The sequence below is a fragment of the Gymnodraco acuticeps genome, unplaced genomic scaffold (assembly GCF_902827175.1).
Source record: "Gymnodraco acuticeps unplaced genomic scaffold, fGymAcu1.1, whole genome shotgun sequence".
Taxonomy (NCBI): Eukaryota; Metazoa; Chordata; class Actinopteri; order Perciformes; family Bathydraconidae; genus Gymnodraco; species Gymnodraco acuticeps.
Genome location: NW_022989799.1, coordinates 3849855 through 3870146, shown reverse-complemented (window position 1 = coordinate 3870146; position 20292 = coordinate 3849855). Strand labels below are relative to the sequence as shown.

The window sequence follows — 20292 nt, the reverse complement described above, 5'->3', positions numbered from 1 at the left end:
CAGGCATAACAATAAAGAGCTTTTCGAACATTAAAACATGGAGACATTTCACAGAGGCACTAAGTAATAAAGGTATTAACCTGAAATGAGCTAAATAGGGCACCTTTACAAATCATTTGCATCTAATGTGCAAGGCATAGGAGAGGCATTGAGAAAGCAAAGCCAAAAGGCAAAATAAAACTTAATGTTAACAAGGGTCCTTGTCATCAGATGTTGTATTCTGGCTTAAAATATGATGTGACTATCTCACCAAAACAAATCCTCCAGGCATAATTTAGAGGAAGAAAGGCCAGAAATATCACTATGAAGTCATTACTGCTCTTCTATCATGGATATCGTCTGACAATAATACGCTTTGGCAACAAAGGGAATATCAAATGTCCTTTATTTGGCTAAATTAACACATTGAAAAAGAGAAAGAGAGCAGACTGAACACCATTCCTCCCATTACATTCTGCACATAGGTTTCTCTGTCATGGTGTTCCATACTGTCCAACACATCTGGCTTCTGCCCTTTACGGTGACTTTCAAATGCAAATATTTCACATTGTGCTCAGATTCACTTACCAATATAAATCTTATTTAATAAATGATTTGTAAACAAACTATGCATCATAGGTTAAGCAAAAATAAATGATCAACAAACCGTTCATTACATTTAATACAATATTAAGAGTAGTTTTACAAATAAAATGAATGTGAGCAACATCAAATTGATTTTATTATTAACCCCCCTCCCATTCTGTCCCCTTTATATATGTCTCTGCTGGAAAAACACGTTCCCAGAACTGCTACATATATAAAGTCACATTTAGGAATATGCAACTCAAAGGCACAATTTAAACATAGACAGAGAAGTGGACTTCAGGGTTCTTACGCTCATTACAAACCTGGAAAAGTCATGGAAATTCAAAATGCTAGTTCCAGGTGCTGGAAAAGTTATGGAAAACAATATTTTTCCCAAAGTTTTGGAAAAGTCATGGAAATGTAACTAAAGTTGCATCAAATATAATTTATATTTGATCTAATCTCTGAAATAGTAATACTATAATGATAATAAATACTGTATCATATAGTAATGAAACGTAAAATGGCATTTAACTGTCGAGGTGTTTTGCTGGTGAGAGATTTGAGTTGCTTTAGCGTGTAGAAGCTGCCTACTTGATTTGTTTTAGATAGACACAACATGTTTCAGACCTTATTTTCCTGTTCCATGTTCAAATAAACCATTTTCAGTGGTACCGCTGAGTCATTTTTTTTGGTCATGGAAAATTAGGTAAAGGTCATGGAGAAGTCATGGAAAAGTCATTGAAAATCATTGGTGAAAAAGTGTATGAACCCTGGGACTTGTTTGTCCATCGGTTTAGGAAGTGTCATTTTGAAGTCTTCAGTTTGGCCTTTTGGCTGTTACCATGCTTCTTAAGCAACCATCATGTTCCAATGAACTGGAATAAACTGAAAAGGGTTAAGGTTATCTGATGAAGAAGAAACAAAACACCCAAACCAGACAACACCTGTTACTTAAAAGGTAGCCCCACCCTAAGGCTATATATTTGACTCGTCTCTATTTTACCCTATATTAGATCATACTTTACAAAATGAACATCATGCAGCTAGAAAGCTTGCTAGCCATGAAGACCATCAACCCTCAAGAAAAATGACAACGAGGTAAAAAATATAGAGAGAAGTGGAGTCATATTTTCATAGACTTCTATACAATCAGACTCTTGCCTGCTTTCCATAAGGAACAATGCAGGTGAAAAGCACAAAGGTGAAACGCTGTCAAACACCCAGTCTCAGGGCTGGAAGAGTCAGGGGGTTTTGAATTATTCTCAAGGGACTGTTGATATTTGCACAGCATTTCATAGACATCTATCAAATAGTTGAGACATTTTAGTCTGGACCAAAGTGTCTTCTTGGGTCAGTTATTTCATTTAGTGGTGCATATTCCTAAACAAAGTAACAATTGATATTATAACCATGATACACAGTGAGCCTCCATGTTGGACATGCAGTTTGCAATGCCGCCATGCTCTGTGTATGAAGCCTTTAAACCTAAAAAAAAAAACAGGGTCATTTCACAAATAATGATTAAAAAGGTACAATATATTAGCTGAGAAAGAAAACAAATGCTGGAATCAGAACCAAACACATTTCTAAAGGTTTACATGTGTAGTCTTACAAATAAAGTTGTCTCAACTGATATATTGACTTATTACAAAGCCAAGTTGTATCCTCGATTCTGATTCAATTGGGACAGACCATTGCTAAGGAGAATCAAGGGAGATACTATGTGCACATTGTGCAGTCAAATCATTCCGCAGAAATCATCTGTGGACAACCAACATTCATTTTCTCCATCAGAGAAACACCATGGAACACTTTTTGAATATTCATTTTGATATTTGTGGAGAGCACAACACTTTGGATTCATGATGGCTGAACTGTCCCCAGTGAAGAAAAGAGACCTGGACGTCAGAGAAATCAACAGACAGGAAGTAATCACTAAAGAGAACTTCTCAAAAAACAGACATGGATGATCATTTTTAAATCCAGAAAACCATTTAAAATCAAAATTGCTGGTTAAGACGTTGGTTTATAAAGTATGTTGCTGTGTAATACTTTTTCATGAATGACTGCTCCGCTGCACATTATCCTTTACATACCGTTAAGGTTCTTTTGACAGATAGTGTATATGACAGCAGTTTCTAAGTCCACAAGGTTCTGCTGCCAGGACAACAGAGGCCTCTGAGGGTCGGGGCCCGGGCTTGGGGCCTCAGTCAGGAGGTGTTGACCTGGTGCCTGGCACTGGGCCTGGGGCAGGGCTCATTGGAAGGTGGCCTTCACCCTTCTCAGCGTGTTCTGGATCCTCCGCGCTTGTCGCTCGCTGGACTGCCGGATGTCGGCGTCGTTGTCGGCAGCCAAGAGGTGGAGGTCAGAGGTGGAGAGGCGGGCCATGCGGCTCCGAAGGTAGGCCTGCAGGTCCAGGTCCGGGCTGTAGGGGTACACCGCCTCCTGGAAGGCGTGGACCTGGCTCACAACCTTAGCTATGCTCCTTCAGCCAAGGACGGTGGATGAAGAGGGAATAAAGAACAGAAATGTGAAATGGGATTTTATCTAGGTGCAAATTACACTCAAGTTTCCCTCCTGGCAGCATCATCTGCTTTCTCTGTGACCTGATTTGGAGCCAACCCTTGGTCCACAGGAGCCAGCTGTGTTCCTGCCCCCCCCCCTGCTCGGACCCCCTGACCCCAGCATCTGGCTGCAGCCCATCTCCTCTCAGCATCTGGACCCAAACCACTTTTCCCATCAAACCCCATCCCACGGGCGCCATCTGGTGCAACACTGGCACCCCTACCAACAACCCCAATCCAACAGCTGTGCCATTTCCATCCATCCGCCACTTGTTGTGACCTCAGCATCTGGTCGGCCATATTGGATTGAAGGAGAAGGACACAGGAAAATGTGTCCTCATACAGTGAGCTAGCCGACTTCGAGAGAGATGGATTTTTGGATCGTGGGAAGAGAGCTACCTTTCCAGTTAACTGTTAATATAGTGCATCACTGAGAGGTACTGTATATCAGGATTCATGTGGAGCAGATCATTTCAAACTAAATGTTTTGCATTGCTGTTTGATGAGAGGTTCATTTGTATTCTCTGTGTCAGTATTACAGTTGTATTCTGTAAACACTTCTGTTATCAGCCTAATCAGAGGGACTACAGTGCAAATGAAATGCATGTTAATGTCCTCACAGTGCACGAGAAATTCTGCTGTGTGTAAATGTGTCCATTTATATTATGTTGTAAAGCGACTTTGAGTCCTACAAAAGCGCTATAAATATATAATGTATTCAATAGTATTATATTATATGTATTATATGTCCATATATGTGTTTTCCAATTTAACAGAATGTAGTCAGGCTTACAGTAACAAGATGACTTAATCAGGTTACCAAACTATTCCCTTAAGAGTGACAGTAAAAAAAAGTGTAATCAGATTACTGGTACATTTAAAAAAGAAAAGGGAGATTGCTAGTAGAATTACAATGTTACAATACATCTTAAATTAAAGCTCAATATATTATAGATAGACCTCCTGCCTGAATTTTATTTTTGTTTTTTATTGAGGCTAATTTCAATCTTCTTTATTTTAAATACAGCTCTGGAAAACATTAAGTGACCACTTTTTTAAGTAAATGAATTTTCTTTGATTTAATTGTATAAACCACTGATAACATTTCTCTGTGTAGGAATTCAACAGACACTGGAATGGAATGGCTGCCATACATGTGGGGATTGAGATTAAAAAACAATTTGGGGTGGTCTCTTATTTTTTTCCAGAGCTGTATCTTTGAAAGTAGTTGAACACCTGATTTAGTAGGGCCAATAGCAGATGTGCTCAAGAGGCTGATCCCCCTCACCTGAGCTTGGTCCACTTGTAGGCCCCAGTAGTGAGGGTGAAGGCTCCGATCTCCTGCTGCTGCACATGCATGGCCAGGATGTGCGCTGACGGCAGGGTGGGCCTCCTCCTTGTGTGCTCCTCCCCCATCAGACACAGGTCGTCGCTCTTCAGGAACACCTGAGGACAGAGACATTTATCTGCACAGTTAATATATGGCGATAGATTTATCCCAATATCATTTGTCTGAACAGATCAACAATCCCTGTGTAAGTGTAGGTTCAGCTGAGTCGCTCCGCTCTCTGCCGGCTGCAGTGTGACTGGACGCTTGGTGCAGGGCCGTAGCTAAGTATTTGAGGAGCCTAAGATAATATTTAAAATGATTCCCTTTTAGTGAATCTATTGTTTTCTTCAATGCTTTGAGAAGCTTGTGGACATAGATGAGAGCAGCGTCTCCACTGTCCACTTTCCGGTGAAAACAAGGTATCTGGGCCAAGCGGTAAACAATAGTTTCAGCACGCCTAAAAGCTGCTGTGTTGTATATTGCACATCAAACAACAAGTAAATCGATTTATTGACTTCCTCTACAGAAAAAGGGCAGTAATCGAAACAATGTCATTCAGAAATCCCAGTTTAAGTGTTAGTCTGCAATAGGGGATCGATGTCCTCTATTGATTGAAATTAAACCATTAATCGAAGCCGATCATCGATCTCCAATAACATTGTCTAATAGTTTGCCTGTCCGACCATCATAATTGGGGTTCTTGTAGATAAAAAAAGGCGTCGTATTATAAAATGTTTTTAAAAAAACTGCAGAATCTGTATTGACCGTCAGTCAAATGACAGCAAGTGTTTTCAGCAAAAAAAAAAAGGGGCGTGGCCTTGCGTAGAGGGAAAGTACCCAGATGTGTTGCTCTCATCTATAGTGGCAAACACAAAGTTACACTCTATAGTGAGGGGCCAATATTGTACTATTTACTCCACTACATTTAGTCCTTTAGTTTACGTTCTGATCCTTTGAGCTTTTACCTCTCCTCGCTGCCCTCTCTTCCCAAGCCGAGACAAACGGCCTTGGGAGAGCTTTTTATCTTTCCAGTATGATAAGACAGACCCTTTCTCGGTGCTTGGGCATCAACCACAGCTGTGTCTAGATATGACTATAAAACAATGTTTTACTCAGACAATAACAGGACAGTTTGACTCGCACGGGACAGAACTTGCAATGTCTTGGAGAATATTGTTGATTTTGCCCATAGGAGTGGTTAAAGGGGCCCTGTTCTGCTGATGTTCAGGTGTATATCAGTATGTAGTGCCTCTACTGTGACATGTCTCCATGCTTTAATGTTCAAAAAGCTCTTTATTTTTCTCATACTGCCTGTGCTGCAGCACCTCTTTTCACCCTCTGTCTGAAACCAGACTTTGATTGGTTAGCTGACCGGCTCTGTTGTGATTGGTCAGCCGCTTAGAGATGTAACACTCACGCTTATATTGGCTAGCGCTCCAACATTGTATGTGATAAGAGTTTAAGGGTTGGGACATCTCCAAGCAGTTGACCAATCACAACAGAGCCAGCCAGCTAACCAATCACAGCAGACTGGGCTCTGGTTTCAGACAGAGGGTGAAAAGAGGTGCTGCAGCACAGGCAGTATGAGAACAATAAAGAGCTTTTTGAACATGAAAGCACGGAGACATGTCACAGGAGAGACACAACAAAATAATATGAAAAAATATGAACCTGAAAATGAGCAGAATATATATTCATATCAAACCTGAGTTCTTCCTCCACCACTGGTAGTTTGATGCATCAGGTTCTGTTGGGGCTAACTTTCAGCAGCAGAGCAGCTGTAGGAGGAGCTGTTTTTCTATTGATTTGTTTGCCCTGCAGCCAAGTTTCACAATATGTGACCAGCCCAGCCTTCGGTTACAAACAACATATGTGTGTGCTTGCCGAAACACACCTACACACACACACCTGCACAGCTCGTAGCTCCTCCAGGATCTCACACACCTTGGAAGACAGATGTTTCCAAGCCTGTTGGCAAGAGAGGAGAAAGTTTTATTTCTAAAAGAAACACTTATAAGCTGGATTCAACACAACACATGAGTCAATGAATGTAACCCATGGAAATATCATATATTCTCAACACTGGTGCCTTTTGTGTGTGTACATCACTCCTATTCAGCGTTCCTCCTCGCTGCGCTCACACTTTCTACATCTAATTTGAATGCATTAATGCAAATTTCTCATTTGTGGAACTAATTAAAATCCACCCAATTCTATCACGGCAGAAGAAAAACATTGAGCTGCAGGGCACGTGACTTATTGCAGCATCGCAGAGTTCTGGTGAGGAGGAATTTATGAGAAGCAGCCTTACTGGTAATTGCCTGACAGTCACATTCTCCAGACCTCCGAGGACCTGCATGGCTGTGGCGAAGTTCCTCGACTCGTAGCAGTGTTTTCCTATCCACAGGAACTTGGTGAGTAGAGCCACCTGTGTCTGCGAGAGAGGAGAGCTGCGATAAAACGACTAAACAAGGCAAAGTACAACAGTAGTGTGCCGAAAGACTAACTATCGTAGGACACGAAATGGGACCTAAAAGGGGGGCTCAGAAAATACATTGGGAACAATCAAGTTCAGATTGGTGCAGGGATAACGTATTTTTTGGCTGACCGGGATGTTAGCATTGCAAGGGCTCCCTCTACTGAAAGCAATACAATAAGATCTGTGGCAAACACACATTTATGATACTTATAGCTTTGCTTCAGCAGGATAATTTTAACATATTAAAACTAGGGCCGGGACTCGATTAAAAAAATTAATCTAATTAATTAGATGCTTTGTAATTAATTAATCGAAATTAATCGCATTTTTAATCACATATAAATATTTGACCTAAGAACAGTGAGAAGCAATTTTTTTCACATGGATTTTAGTATACCATTAGGCGCATTCACACCGCAGTACTTTTCCCACAAAGGTTCATGAGAACTTAATTCATGAGAACTCTTTGAACCTGGGGGAGGATTAGGCAAATGAAGCCGCCGACGTCACTTCTTCTTCTTCTGCTTTGGGTTTACTGGCAGGCCGCAAACCACTTCACGGCGTATACTGCCGCCCAAAGTCCCCGGCCGGAAGTCCCCGGAGTTGGGGACTGGCTTCAGTAGAAGTTGCTGGGAGTCCCAGCAGCCTTCCGAGTAAATCGCCAGAACGCCGACACCTCCTCATCTCCACCGCTCCCATGTTTTATTTTGTGTTGCCATAAGTTAGTCTCTCTGCGTTTCTGTGCTGGGCTAATGCTAATAATGCTAATGCGAGGATAATAAAATGGCGGCTTCACAAAACTTTTTGGGAGTTTTACGGGGCGTGGTTTGCAATCCGCCCAGCCAATCAGAAATATAGCTCTTTTCTCACAAGAGAGCCGTACGAAAGTCCCTGCTCTCTAGCAGCTCCCTGCTCTCTAGCAGGGACTTTCGTGGGGGTAAAAAGGTTCTCATGAACTAATTTTAGTACCGGCTCTTTTTGGTGTGAACGCGATAAAAGAGGCTAACGTCCACGCTAGCTGCTATATGTTTTGCATTGAGGTGATACTTGAGGCTTGATGTGCTGCGGTTTTTTGCATAATTTGCACACAACCGTGCTCTTATCGACGCTTCCATCCGTCCGTTTTTTAAAACAACATTTCCCACTGTTGTTCACTGTGGTTGGTTGTTGTCTGAAGTCATGAACGTTAGTTGGTGCTCCAGTATAATCGGTACGCCTGAAACTCATCCAGTGAGAAACGTTCCGCGGTGCAAAAATAAGTGCGATTAAAATGCGTTAATTTTTTTAACGCGTTAATTTTTGTGTAATTAATTAATCTTAATTAACGCGTTAAAGTCCCGGCCCTAATTAAAACCACTTTTATAACGGTTGAAGCTTAATGACAATCAGCAGAAGTAAAAAGCTAAAGTTAGGCTAACTACATCTCTGGGTGTTCTCGAGTAAAGGATGCTCCAGAGCCACTATTTCAAGCATACTACGTCATTGAGTGCCGAAGGACTGTTCCAATGTCCAGCATACTTGGAATTCTACCGAGCCCGGCGTACTTCGTAGCGAGAAATGTTGAGGCTGCACATGTGTAGACTCTGCAGTCTTAAAATCCCCACAATGCTTTGCGCACGGACCAATTTCCCCAAATCTGTGGCGGAAAATGTAAGGCGGGGCCTCTCATATGACGCACACCTGCACACTTGCTCGCCTGTTCCACTCTTCTTTTTCCGAATGCTAGGAAGGATTCTTGCCTCGCTTCTGAAGCAAGACGCTCGGAAGACATGTGCTACCAAGCAAGCGTACTCGACATTGAGAAACACCCTGTGTCACCACCGCTAAGCTAAAAACAGCTAATGTTTAGCGGAGACGTTTAATAGTATCATTTAGTCATTTAGTCTGGTTAGTGTTGGCTCTCTATGACATCACAACATAAAGTATATGCAGTGATAAATCATATGGAAGATATTCTATAAGCATGATGTTATGGGAAATGGGTTTGGAGACAGTTGCTCCATATTAGAAGAAAATACCTTAAAAGTAAATACTAAAATAAAAAGTGGAATAAAAACATTTATATAAACTAAAGAAGTAAAAGTAAAAATGTGCATACCAATATAAAATAAAATTGAAGAAAAATATGGATACAAACATTAAACAAAATTAAAAAAAAAGAGAAAAATAATATTTAAATAAACATCAAATCATAGGAAGGTAACATTTCCAAGATAAATAAAAAATAAGATAGAAGACACATATTTAAACTTAAGTTAATTAAAATGTCCAATAGAAGATAATTACATAAAGAAAATGATACAGTAAAAGACAGTATTTATATAAACACAAGTACAAATCTGCACATGTTACTGCAATATATAACATACAAGAGAATTGTTCCGGGTTTCATAACCATGTGATCAGTTCTTTGTGTATGAACTATTCAACCATGAGACTACAGACACATGTTGAACGTCTGGCTGCTGTCTGTTTTTATTTCCCAGCGACCATCACTTCCCTGCGTTCTCTCTCCTCTCACCTTAGCCGAGTCACAGATGACTATTTCAGCAGAGATCCAGTTAGCCACACTGTCAGCATATGAGAGCAGCTGCTGCAGGAAGCTGTCTGAGGGGGGCTCCTCACACACAGGGGGACCACCGCCCTCTGCTGGGGGACCGTGCTGAGACACATTCCTGCTGGAGAGGGGGGACAGTGATCTGGGAACTGTTTACTAGAAATGATCAATGGTGGAAGAAGATATTTAACTCAAGTAAAAGTAGAAATAGATTCAATTAACTGGCATATAAAACAGAATACTCTCTTTTCTACCACATGTATTTCTTTTGATTTATTTAACAATACGATTTATTTATTTGAAGAGTAAATCCGAGGGTAAATGTTCTATTGTCCAACCCATTAGTAAATGACAATTTAGTTTTTTGCATTATCTTATATATATATATATATTTCTATTCACTTTTTTCCCTTTACCTAAAAAAAATGAAATACTTAGGATACTTTGTCTTATTTTATTTACAAAGTATATAATAAAATGGATGTAAAAGCAAAGAATGATTCCTATACTGTATGACATTGTGTGTTCTGTGTTGCACTTGAGATTTGTTATATAATAAAAAGCTTGGAGGTTGATCGCACTTTTTGTTTGTCACTTTGGATGAAAGGACAAATGAAATATAATGTGTAAGGCTGGAACATTATACTCACTTGTTTGGGGCGGAGACTTTGTCCCGGACTCCTTGAATTCTGGAGTTGAGGAAATGAACTGGATGACATCCCTGGAACATTTCCTACAAAACAAAGTTCAGTTTTGGACCAGGAGGTGATTGTATGCATAAAGGCATGTCTCCCTCTAGTGGTGAAAAGAGGCAACAACAACAACTTAAAGATTGATATGTTCAAGATTTTAAGGCTTTAAATGCACAATAGCTAAAGCATCATTTGGCTATGAAAAGTCCCAGACTTCTCCAATCATGCAACATTCAATATAATTGGGACAAATACAAAATAGTGCAAGAGGAAATATAAATAAAAATACACATAAGAATTCAATAAAACATCTAAATGATATTGAATTACAGCTATATATATTGAAAGTTAAAGTAAATGTAAATTCATGCAAGATGAAAAATAAATAACACATAATAAAAACAGATATAAAATGAAATAGATGAAATAGTGCAAGAAGAAATATACATACAATACTAATAACAGTAATACAAAATAAAATAATAAAAATAAAATAGTGCAAGAATAAATAGAATAGAAATAGAATAACATACAAACAAATACAGTAAAAGTAAAAATAACAATTTAATAGTGAAAGAGTAAATGCAGAAATAAGTAATCTACATGGACAATTAATTGAATGTAAAATGTGATACTGTACAGTGATATTCGAATACTGCTTAATGCAATAATAAATACATACGCAGACTGTATTGTATGTGTTAAAGAAGTAAGGGAGGGGGATGTGGAGCTGTGTACCTGCTGCAGGACGGTGAGCTGCTGGGCGACGTGCTGAGCGCTGCACTCATTCTGGCTGAAGGGGATCCGCTCCTTGCTCTGCAGGCACACGGTGGAGAGGTCATCCGCCAGGGAGCCGTAGCAGGGCATGGGCAGGGCCGTAGCCACGGAGAAGGCCTTGTCTTTAGACATGGCTGCAGAGGGCTCTACCACCCGGGAGAATGTCCACTAAAGAATCAAGAGAGAGATTTGACAAGAGAGGATGCATTGCTCTGAATCACATGAACAGATATGTAGCAAACTATACAAATCTGTCTGACAGGGCAGCAACTAACAATCATTTTAGAGTAATACAATAACCATTTGATCTAGGATCATGTCAGAAAATAGCGACAAATGTCCATTCTTGTTCAAGGTGATGTCTTTGAGGATCTTTCCACACCTTAAGGTTCAAATATAGGTTATTACATCTGTTAAATTGTACTCATTTCATCCAATGAGTATATGCTAATCATGAAAGCATCATGCACCAGTTGGCACTCATGAAATTTAGGTTTGGATCAAACTGAAAATTAAAGATGAAACAGAGAGGAGTAAAATGCCCAAAATGTTTTATTTTGTCATGTAAAAAGTTATTTCTGCCATTTTAATAACACAGGTGTGGAGAGACATTGCAGTCTTTGCCTCATTCATCAGATGTGTCTTTAAATCTTGAATACTTATTCAGCATTGAACGTTTGGTTTGATTAAATACCGTTAAAAAAGAAATCATGGACTTATCCCCCTGCTGCATCACACTGTAATGTGGTTGACCACAATTGAAAACCTCAAAAGACACAGAAGGACAGAGTTATTGTTTGGTGGAATTGATGATAGAGATACTGACCTTTCTTCCAAGATCCTCAGTGGATGAATGCACACACACAGAGTCATCATCTTCCTGGAGGCTGAGGAGGCTTTCACTTCTGTGGCTCCACGTCGTGTAAGCAGGGGTGTGGAGAGCAGCAAGAAGGAACTCACCCCGACTGTCTACAGGAATCACCTGAGGAAAAAGAATACATGTGAAAACGACTTATATTAGGGGTACAATCTAAAATAACTATTTCTGTCTTTATTTAATATAAGTCTTTCAAGCTGTTTACAATATGTAGCGCGGATGTATGGGTTTTTGTTTACCTATTAAGTAGTCTTAAAGTTTTGTTTTTTTAGCTTTTATTCATTTGAAATTTGTATTTCGGGTCCTACATGCATACAAAGCGTAAGGAAATTATAAGGTGCTGTATAACAGAACAGGTAAATATTATAAAACTGTACTTGTTATTATAAAATGTTTATATTGTAAGTTTGATATCATAACCTTCAAGTTGTGGTGATTGACATTATTCACCCACGGATCTATGGGTTGGGGTATTGTTCCGCACGGACATTTGAGTGAGCCTGACTTCCTGTTTCCGCCGGTCTTCGCTTCCCGGCCATGAAGTTGTTTACATGTGTGTTCCGATGCTAAATAAAAGTAGAGCTTGTAACTTTGATACCCCGCCTCCGACTCCCGTCTCTCGGCACCACATTGGTGACCCCGACATAAGTCTTGTTGAAGGATCCGAGACTGAACCGAGCATGGCAAGTAACGCCGTTTTTTTCAAACTGCCGGAGTTTTGGGAGACATCTGCAGCTGCATGGTTCGCTCAGGCGGAGGCTCAGTTCGCCCTCCGCGGAGTGGCTGACGACGCAGCACGCTATTTTCACGTCGTTTCGGCGCTGGGGAGCTCCACTGCGACCCGGACGGTGGGCTTTATTACATCTCCTCCTGCCCAGGATAAATATGCAGCGTTCAAGGCTTTCCTGCTAAAGACTTTCTAGCTGTCACGGTCGGAACGGGCCCGACGCCTGCTCGCTATTCATAGCCTGGGGGACAACAAGCCTTCTGACCACATGGAGATGATGCTCAGCCTGCTGGGTACGGAAGAACCTAATTTTTTGTTCATAGAACTGTTTCTTCGGCACATGCCGCCGCATGTACAGATAGCGCTCGTTAACACGGCTATTACTGAGCCCCGCGCTTTGGCGGAAGAAGCTGACCGGTTCTTCCTGGCAACCCAGCGTTTTGCCCCGGAGGTGCTGGCCCCGACACGCAGCGGCACCTTCCCTGGTACAGGCATGCCACCTAGCAGAAGCTCCGGGGCCGACGTCAGCAACTCCAGCCCTGGCCTGTGCCATTACCATGCACGCTATGGGGCGAAAGCGAAGATGTGCCGTCCTCCCTGCACCTACAAGGTAACGGGAAACGCCAAGGCCTGCGCTCGGTAGTGGCCGCGAGCGTGGGCACATCCAACCGGCTCCTGTTCATCAGGGACACCCTCTCTGGTCGCAGACTCCTTTGTGACACAGGAGCCCAGCGGAGCGTCCTGCCGGCTACCGTGGAGGACGCTGCCGGTGGAGGCCACGGCCCACCTTTAACGTCCGCTAACGACACCCCTATTCGCACCTATGGCACAAAGACAGTGGACCTGTGCTTCGAGGGTCAGCGGTTTAAGTGGGATTTCGTCACGGCTGACATCTCCTTCCTGTGCGCTCACGGACTGCTGGTGGACGTCAAGAACAGCCGCCTGGTGGACGCACTGACGTTTGCCTCGTTCACGTGTACCCGCGGCGAGGCGTCATTCAGCGGGCTCTCCAGCTCACTCTCACAGGGCGACAAGTTCCAGCACCTTCTCAGTGAGTTTCCCGACTTGACGCAGCCCACCTTTTCCGCTGCCACTACCAAACATGGGGTAGAGCACCACATTGACACTGAAGGCCTCCCTGTCTACGCTAGGGCCCGGCGGCTCAACCCTGACATGCTGGCAGTCACCAAGTCAGAGTTCGTCAACATGGAGCGTCTGGGCATCATCCGCCGCTCAGACAGCCCTTGGGCTTCGCCGCTTCACATGGTCCCTAAATCAGCCGGTGGCTGGCGACCGTGTGGTGACTACCGCCGCCTTAACGACACCACTACGCCAGACCGCTACCCGGTCCCTCACATCCAGGACTTCTCTGCACACCTGGCGGGCAAGCTGGTTTTCTCCAAGGTGGATCTGGTGCGGGGCTACCACCAGGTTCCGGTGCACCCCTCGGACGTCCCCAAAACTGCGGTAATTACGCCGTTTGGGCTTTTCAAGTTCCTGCGTATGCCGTTTGGACTTAAGAACGCAGCTCAGTCCTTTCAGCGGCTGATGGATTCAGCGCTCAGAGACATGCCATTCATCTTCGTCTATTTAGACGACATCCTGGTCGCCAGCTCCTCCTCCGAAGAGCACCAGGCACATCTCCGGGTCCTTTTCGCGAGGCTCAACCAACACGGCCTGATTATCAACCCGGCGAAGTGTCAGTTCGGGTTGTCCTCCATCCATTTCCTCGGGCACCTCATCAGCAAGGACGGGGCCGCCCCCCTCCCGTCGAAAGTGGAGGCCGTGTCTGCCTTTCCACGACCGCCTACAGCTCGGGCGCTCCGAGAGTTCCTCGGGATGGTGACGTTTTATCACCGGTTCATCCGCCGGGCGGCCCACACCATGCGCCCGCTGTACGAGGCCCTCAGGGACAAATCCCCCGGCCAGGCCATAGACTGGACGGCTGAAAGGGAGGTCGCTTTCAACGCCACCAAAGCCGCCCTGAGCGAAGCCGCCATGTTGGCTCACCCGTCACACAGGGCCCCCATCGCTATCACTACCGACGCGTCTGACTACGCAGTGGGCGCGGTGCATGAACAATGGGTCGACGGCGCCTGGCAACCGCTCGCCTTTTTCAGTCGCCAGTTGACTCCCAGGGAGCGCAAGTATAGCGCTTTCGACAGAGAACTCCTTGGTCTCTATTTGGCGGTTCGCCACTTCCGTTTCCTGCTGGAAGGCCGGGAGTTTGCGGCGTTCGTGGATCACAAGCCACTGACCTTCTGCATGTCCAAGGTGGCCGAGCCGTGGTCCGCCCGACAGCAACGCCAGCTTTCGTACATCTCTGAGTACACCACGGACATACGACACATCGCTGGCAAGGCTAACGTGGTCGCGGACTGCCTCTCCAGAGCGGTCATCGGAGCTGTGCAGCTGGGCCTCGATTACCTCCGCATGGGCGCTGACCAGGCCTCTGACCACGGGGTCCAGACCCTCAAGGCCTCGGTCACGGGATTACGCCTGGAGGAGGTCACGGTCGGTGACTCTGGCGCAAAGCTGTGGTGTGACGTCTCCACGGGCCAGCCTCGACCGCTGGTCCCTGCGGACTGGCGTCGACCAGTTTTTGAGGCGGTTCACAATCTTTGCCACCCCGGTAGGAAGCCGTCCGTGAAGTTGTTGTCACAGAAGTTCGTGTGGCAGGGGCTTAAGAAGGACGTGAGGTCCTGGGTCGACTCGTGCGTGGCCTGTCAACGGGCCAAAGTCCACCGCCATACTAGGGCCCCTTTTGAACTTTTTGCGGTTCCTGAGAGGAGGTTTGACCATGTCAATGTCGACCTCGTAGGTCCGCTTCCCCCCTCTCACGGTTTCACTTACCTGTTTACGATGGTGGACAGGACGACCCGCTGGCCCGAGGCCGTTCCCCTCGCGTCGACATCAGCTTCCGACGTCGCCCGCGCTTTCATCGGCACGTGGGTGGTGCGATTCGGGACCCCGTCTGACCTCTCCTCTGACCGCGGTTCTCAGTTCACCTCGGAGCTGTGGAACGCTGTTGCTGTGGGTTTGGGGGTCAAGCTGCACCGCACCACTGCATATCACCCCCAGGCTAACGGATTGTGTGAGCGGTTTCACCGGTCCATGAAGGCGTCACTGCGTGCCGGCTTGATAGACGGCAACTGGGTGGATAAACTCCCGTGGGTTATGCTCGGCCTCAGGTGTGCCCCCAAAGAAGACCTGCAGTCCTCGTCGGCGGAGCTCGTCTATGGTCAGACGCTACGGGTCACTGGGGAATTCATTCCCACCGCCACTGTGCCCTGGTCTGCAGCCGGGCAGCGCTCCTCCCTGCTGGAGACCGCCGGGACATTCACGCCCGTCCCCACGTCACAGCACAGCAACCCAGCTTTCCGGGTGTCCCCCGGATTACGGTCGGCCGATTTCGTTTTTATTCGCCACGACGCCCACCGCGGTCCCCTGCGGCCCCCTTACGACGGTCCGTTCAGGGTCAAGAGCCTGGTGGTGGACGTTGGTGGCAGGCCTGAGACTGTGTCCGTTGATCGGATTAAGCCTGCTCACGTGGACATTTCCAGGCCGTTGGAGTTGGCTCTGCCCCCACGTCGGGGCCGCCCTCCCATGGCCCGCCCCCTGTGGGGATGCCCTCGTTGGCGCCCCTGCCCTCGCCTGCGGCCCCGCCCTCCTCGGCCCCTGTGGTCCGTACGCGCCGGGGTCGGGTGGTACTTCCTCCCAGGCACGAGGATTTTGACTATGGGTGAATACTGGGGGGGCTTGTGTGGTGATTGACATTATTCACCCACGGATCTATGGGTTGGGGTATTGTTCCGCACGGACATTTGAGTGAGCCGGACTTCCTGTTTCCGCCGGTCTTCGCTTCCCGGGCATGAAGTTGTTTACATGTGTGTTCCGATGCTAAATAAAAGTAGAGCTTGTAACTTTGATACCCCGCCTCCGACTCCCGTCTCTCGGCACCACAAAGTAAACTTTAATACTTGAAGATTTGTTATGTTTGAAACAAACAATGTAGCTACTCCTGGGAGTTTAAGTGTGGAGCTGATGTGAAAGTTGAGCTGCAAACACAGCGCTAGCCTCGGCTAAGTTGCTAGCTAACACTATCCAGTTCAAACTGTTGAGTTTGAGGCTGTATGCCTAAAAACTATACCAACAATTGTGTACAAATATGGAGATGGTTTTTCGTTCACAACATGTTGAAACATGTTCAGGTGTGTTAGCAGTTACAAGCTGTAATAATAAATCCGCTAACAGCTTTAGCTTGCCATCTTTTGGGATCTCAGTTCGCCGAGTTGATCATTTCTCTGGCGCTGTTGTGTAGTGATGACAGTTTGACACTGAAGCTTCGAACGGAGCTTCAACCCTGGACTTCCTATTTCATAGAAGCAGTGCTACGAAGCTTTCTTCAAATCACGTGACATATGACGTCAGAAGCAGCAACTGCTTCAAATCACGTGACATGTGACGTCCGAACCAGCAACTGCTTCATTTCCTGAATGAATCACTTGACTGGTTCGCGGTCCATTCACGCGATTCAATGCACTGCCTCGTCTCGATTCTGACAGGTGACAGGTTGAAACAGTTTCGAATTTGAGCGCTTCAACACTTTATGACCGCTCTAAACAATGCGCAATGTGTGGGTTGTTGTCGTAGTTTGCGTTGTTGCTGTTGAGTTGTTGTTGGCATTGCATTTGAATTGTAGTATCATTATAGAGCAAGCCAGGAAGAAAGATAGGTCGTTCTGGCTCGGGAAACACTTCGAAATGTGGAGAAGTTGTGAACAAAAAGACAATTATCAGTAATATAAAAACAGTTCAATATTTTAAGGAATAGATAGCCCAGTGGATAGAGCCGGCGGCCCGCATGCGGCGATTTCCTCCGCGCAGCTGGTTCAAAGCCCGGAATGGATGTATTTTAATCATTGCTTTTCAACTTTAATACTTTAATAACTGTTAAAAGGCCCCCTCCTCCCAACATTTTTTCCAGCACTTAGTCTCTTCTCAATAACCCAATACACACAATTATCAATCTTTAATTGCAAATAGAACATGATATTCAGTCTTAGTGTGAGTGTGTGCATCGAATATTTTTCAAGGCAAAGATACGTTAAACCCACTGCAGCCTTGCACTTCGCCAGGAGAGGTCGCTGTAACTGAAGCTTCGAGAAATGAACCTATTTCCGACACAATTGTCCAAGTGGTTCGACGCTTCATTCAAAGCTTCATTTTGCCATCACTACTGTTGTGCCTGCTCAGAGTCTTTCTTTGTATTCCATATATAAGTTATTGGCTGCCAAATACAACCAAAATAAACAAGAACAAACTTTAAGATAGTTTGGCGAACTTGTTAACGGTCAGGGGTGGGCAAACTGTTTTGCCCGGGGGCCACTATGAGTTTTAAAATTTGACAGACGGGCCGGGCCAGTAGCAGATCGGTGAACAAATATTTAGCTGTCAACTCCTTATTATACACTCTGCACTCAATGTCGACTTTTCTTTTCTTTGGTCCACTCATTGTTACAGATGCAGGTTCAAAGGTGAATTATTGCGTCATGACGTAACCGTTTACGTGCCTTCTTATGACCCACACAGCGTTTAACACCGCTCACAACAACATCAATAGAGGACTGCGTTGGGTAGTTTTTAATCATACGAAGCCAGATTAAATTAAATAACTACTTCTCCAACCTGATAACTTTATCCAGAGTGGTTCATTGTTTATTAATGTGATTCAACGGCATTACCGACCGCTGCTCTTCCACCGGAGTTTAGTCTACTGTTAACTCGTGGCAGCGGCCGCTGTAAAGTATTCACTGTCTGACTGTCACACAAGCAGCTGATAAATATCCCCCGTCCCCATCAGTGAATGTGTTTCAGTCTAAATCGATGCTGTTTGGCATCACACGCTGTTATGAAAGTTTCTCTGGCATTCTACAGGTGAAGTTAGCATAGCAACCGAAGCTAATCAGACTATCTTGACTACTTGTTGCTATCATATTGTGGCATAAGCCGTTTTCTGCATATTTTACCGGCGTAGTTTTCGTCATGATTTTACTTGTGATGGCCACATGTAGCCCATGTATTGATTCCATCCGACAGCTGCAATAATACAAAACAACAGGAAAACGTCTGCCGCTTCACAATGGTCAATAACAGTGAACGGATGGTCATTAAAGTAAGGTAAAATAAACAGAATCACACTAAGCCTGGTTAGTGTTGCCTGACTTTATATACGTGTTTTTAATAAGTGTGTGTGGTTGCGTTCTAGTCACTTTGCTCAGCGCTACTGATTGTTACAACTTGTATTCGCCGTACTCGCCATGAACTGTTATTGCTCAGGTTAATCTCGACCTCCTCCAATGTAAGCGTGACGTATTTGGTTCTTAGATCTTGCCGGGTTGCCGACTCCAGCAAAGGTAAATTGTGTCTAGAGTGCGCCATCTAGTGGGATCAACTGAAATGCTGGGTATTGCAGGAAAAAGGCTAAATGAATGCGGTCTTTACTATAATTTGGACAATTTTGTACCAATATTCGGCGGGCCGGATTAAAAAACCCAACGGACCGTATATGGCCCGCGGGCCTTAGTTTGCCCATGCCTGATAAAATCAGCCCAGTAAAAGATGGTGTGGGATTTCTACATATATGTTAGTAGGATGAAAGTCTTATAGCAGCTTTGGTACGTATTGGTATTCAACTTATCGTTACCATTAAATAAACATTGTATTGTGGTGACCACCTTTAATACACTGGGTTACATAATCCACACATGGAACTAGAGTTGGGGGTGTTGTTTCCACACGGACATATATGTGGTTACCTTTATATGTTGTGTGCCCTCCTGGCTCTTTCTCTTGTCGTCCCGGGCTGCGACCCAACAACATCTACATTTCTGCTGCTCATTAAAGCAAGCTTTGTACCTCCATTGCACCGCCTCCGACTCCCTATCTCTCAGCACTACAGTATATACATTCAATTTTCTTTGTTATTAATATTCTTTATTACTGGGTACTTTGAAGTGAAGATTATGCGAGAGGGAGACCAGGGGGTCAGAATTGCATGTATTTATTAAGTATTGGCATTTTAGAAAAGCTGCAAAAAAGTATAACTTTAACCTCAGTGTTAAGGAAGCTTTCGAACGTATCGAGGAGGCTGGATTTAGGGGTGAAGTCCACCTGTCTACAGTCTGTGATCCAGAACTGGAGCAGATCCAAACTGCGATGGAAGATCTTCTCAGCTTCTCCTGACATGTCGGGACCTTGCCTTGAATTGAAAAGAAAAACAGAATGCTCATACTATCAGTGCAAAATCTTTCATTCTGTGAGCTGTTTGGCATTTCATTATACATACTTGACTTATGTTAATTTTTATTTAATAGTATTTTATCTTTTTAGTGGACATTATTAGTTAAACTCCTTGTATTTCTTTAAATATTTCCAATTTTTTTACATTTCTGTGTATTTCCAAGAAGTAAGATAAGTAGGGTTCTTAACCTGTTAAGCCCTGAGCCTGTTTTTCAGGTCTCAGGCTCGAAGATGACATGCCCAGAACAAATTACTATATCTTCACTTCTAAAAGGGGCAAATTAATAATCTTTTTTCTCAAAGCAATGATAAACCTATGAGTTGGATGTAGAAAAGTCAGAATCAATATAGATGTTTTTATTTGAAAGTAAATTCAGATTGAACATGGTAAAAAAATGTAAATTATAGTTTCCGTCCA

The 20292-nt window shown here is 44.2% G+C and overlaps 1 protein-coding gene across 3 annotated transcripts in view; it reads right to left on the bottom strand.

Annotated features, from left to right (window-relative positions):
• Positions 1-368: 368 nt before the first annotated feature.
• The window catches only part of LOC117551052 (kinase non-catalytic C-lobe domain-containing protein 1), a 101952-nt gene continuing 82028 nt past the window's right edge, over positions 369-20292 (bottom strand). Inside the window, exons 23-31 of one of the 3 annotated variants that reach the window (XM_034223744.1) lie at positions 19686-19833; positions 11796-11951; positions 10931-11137; positions 10151-10233; positions 9465-9618; positions 6776-6898; positions 6373-6432; positions 4423-4580; positions 369-3055 (exon numbers count right to left, since the gene is read on the bottom strand). In XM_034223744.1, coding sequence (XP_034079635.1) covers positions 2827-3055; positions 4423-4580; positions 6373-6432; positions 6776-6898; positions 9465-9618; positions 10151-10233; positions 10931-11137; positions 11796-11951; positions 19686-19833 — 1318 coding nt within the window. In that variant the 3' untranslated portion in view covers positions 369-2826. Of the gene's footprint in view, positions 3056-4422; positions 4581-6372; positions 6433-6775; positions 6899-9464; positions 9643-10150; positions 10234-10930; positions 11138-11795; positions 11952-19685; positions 19834-20292 lie in introns of all 3 variants that reach the window. The other 2 variants (XM_034223735.1, XM_034223726.1) reach the window with 2 other exon arrangements.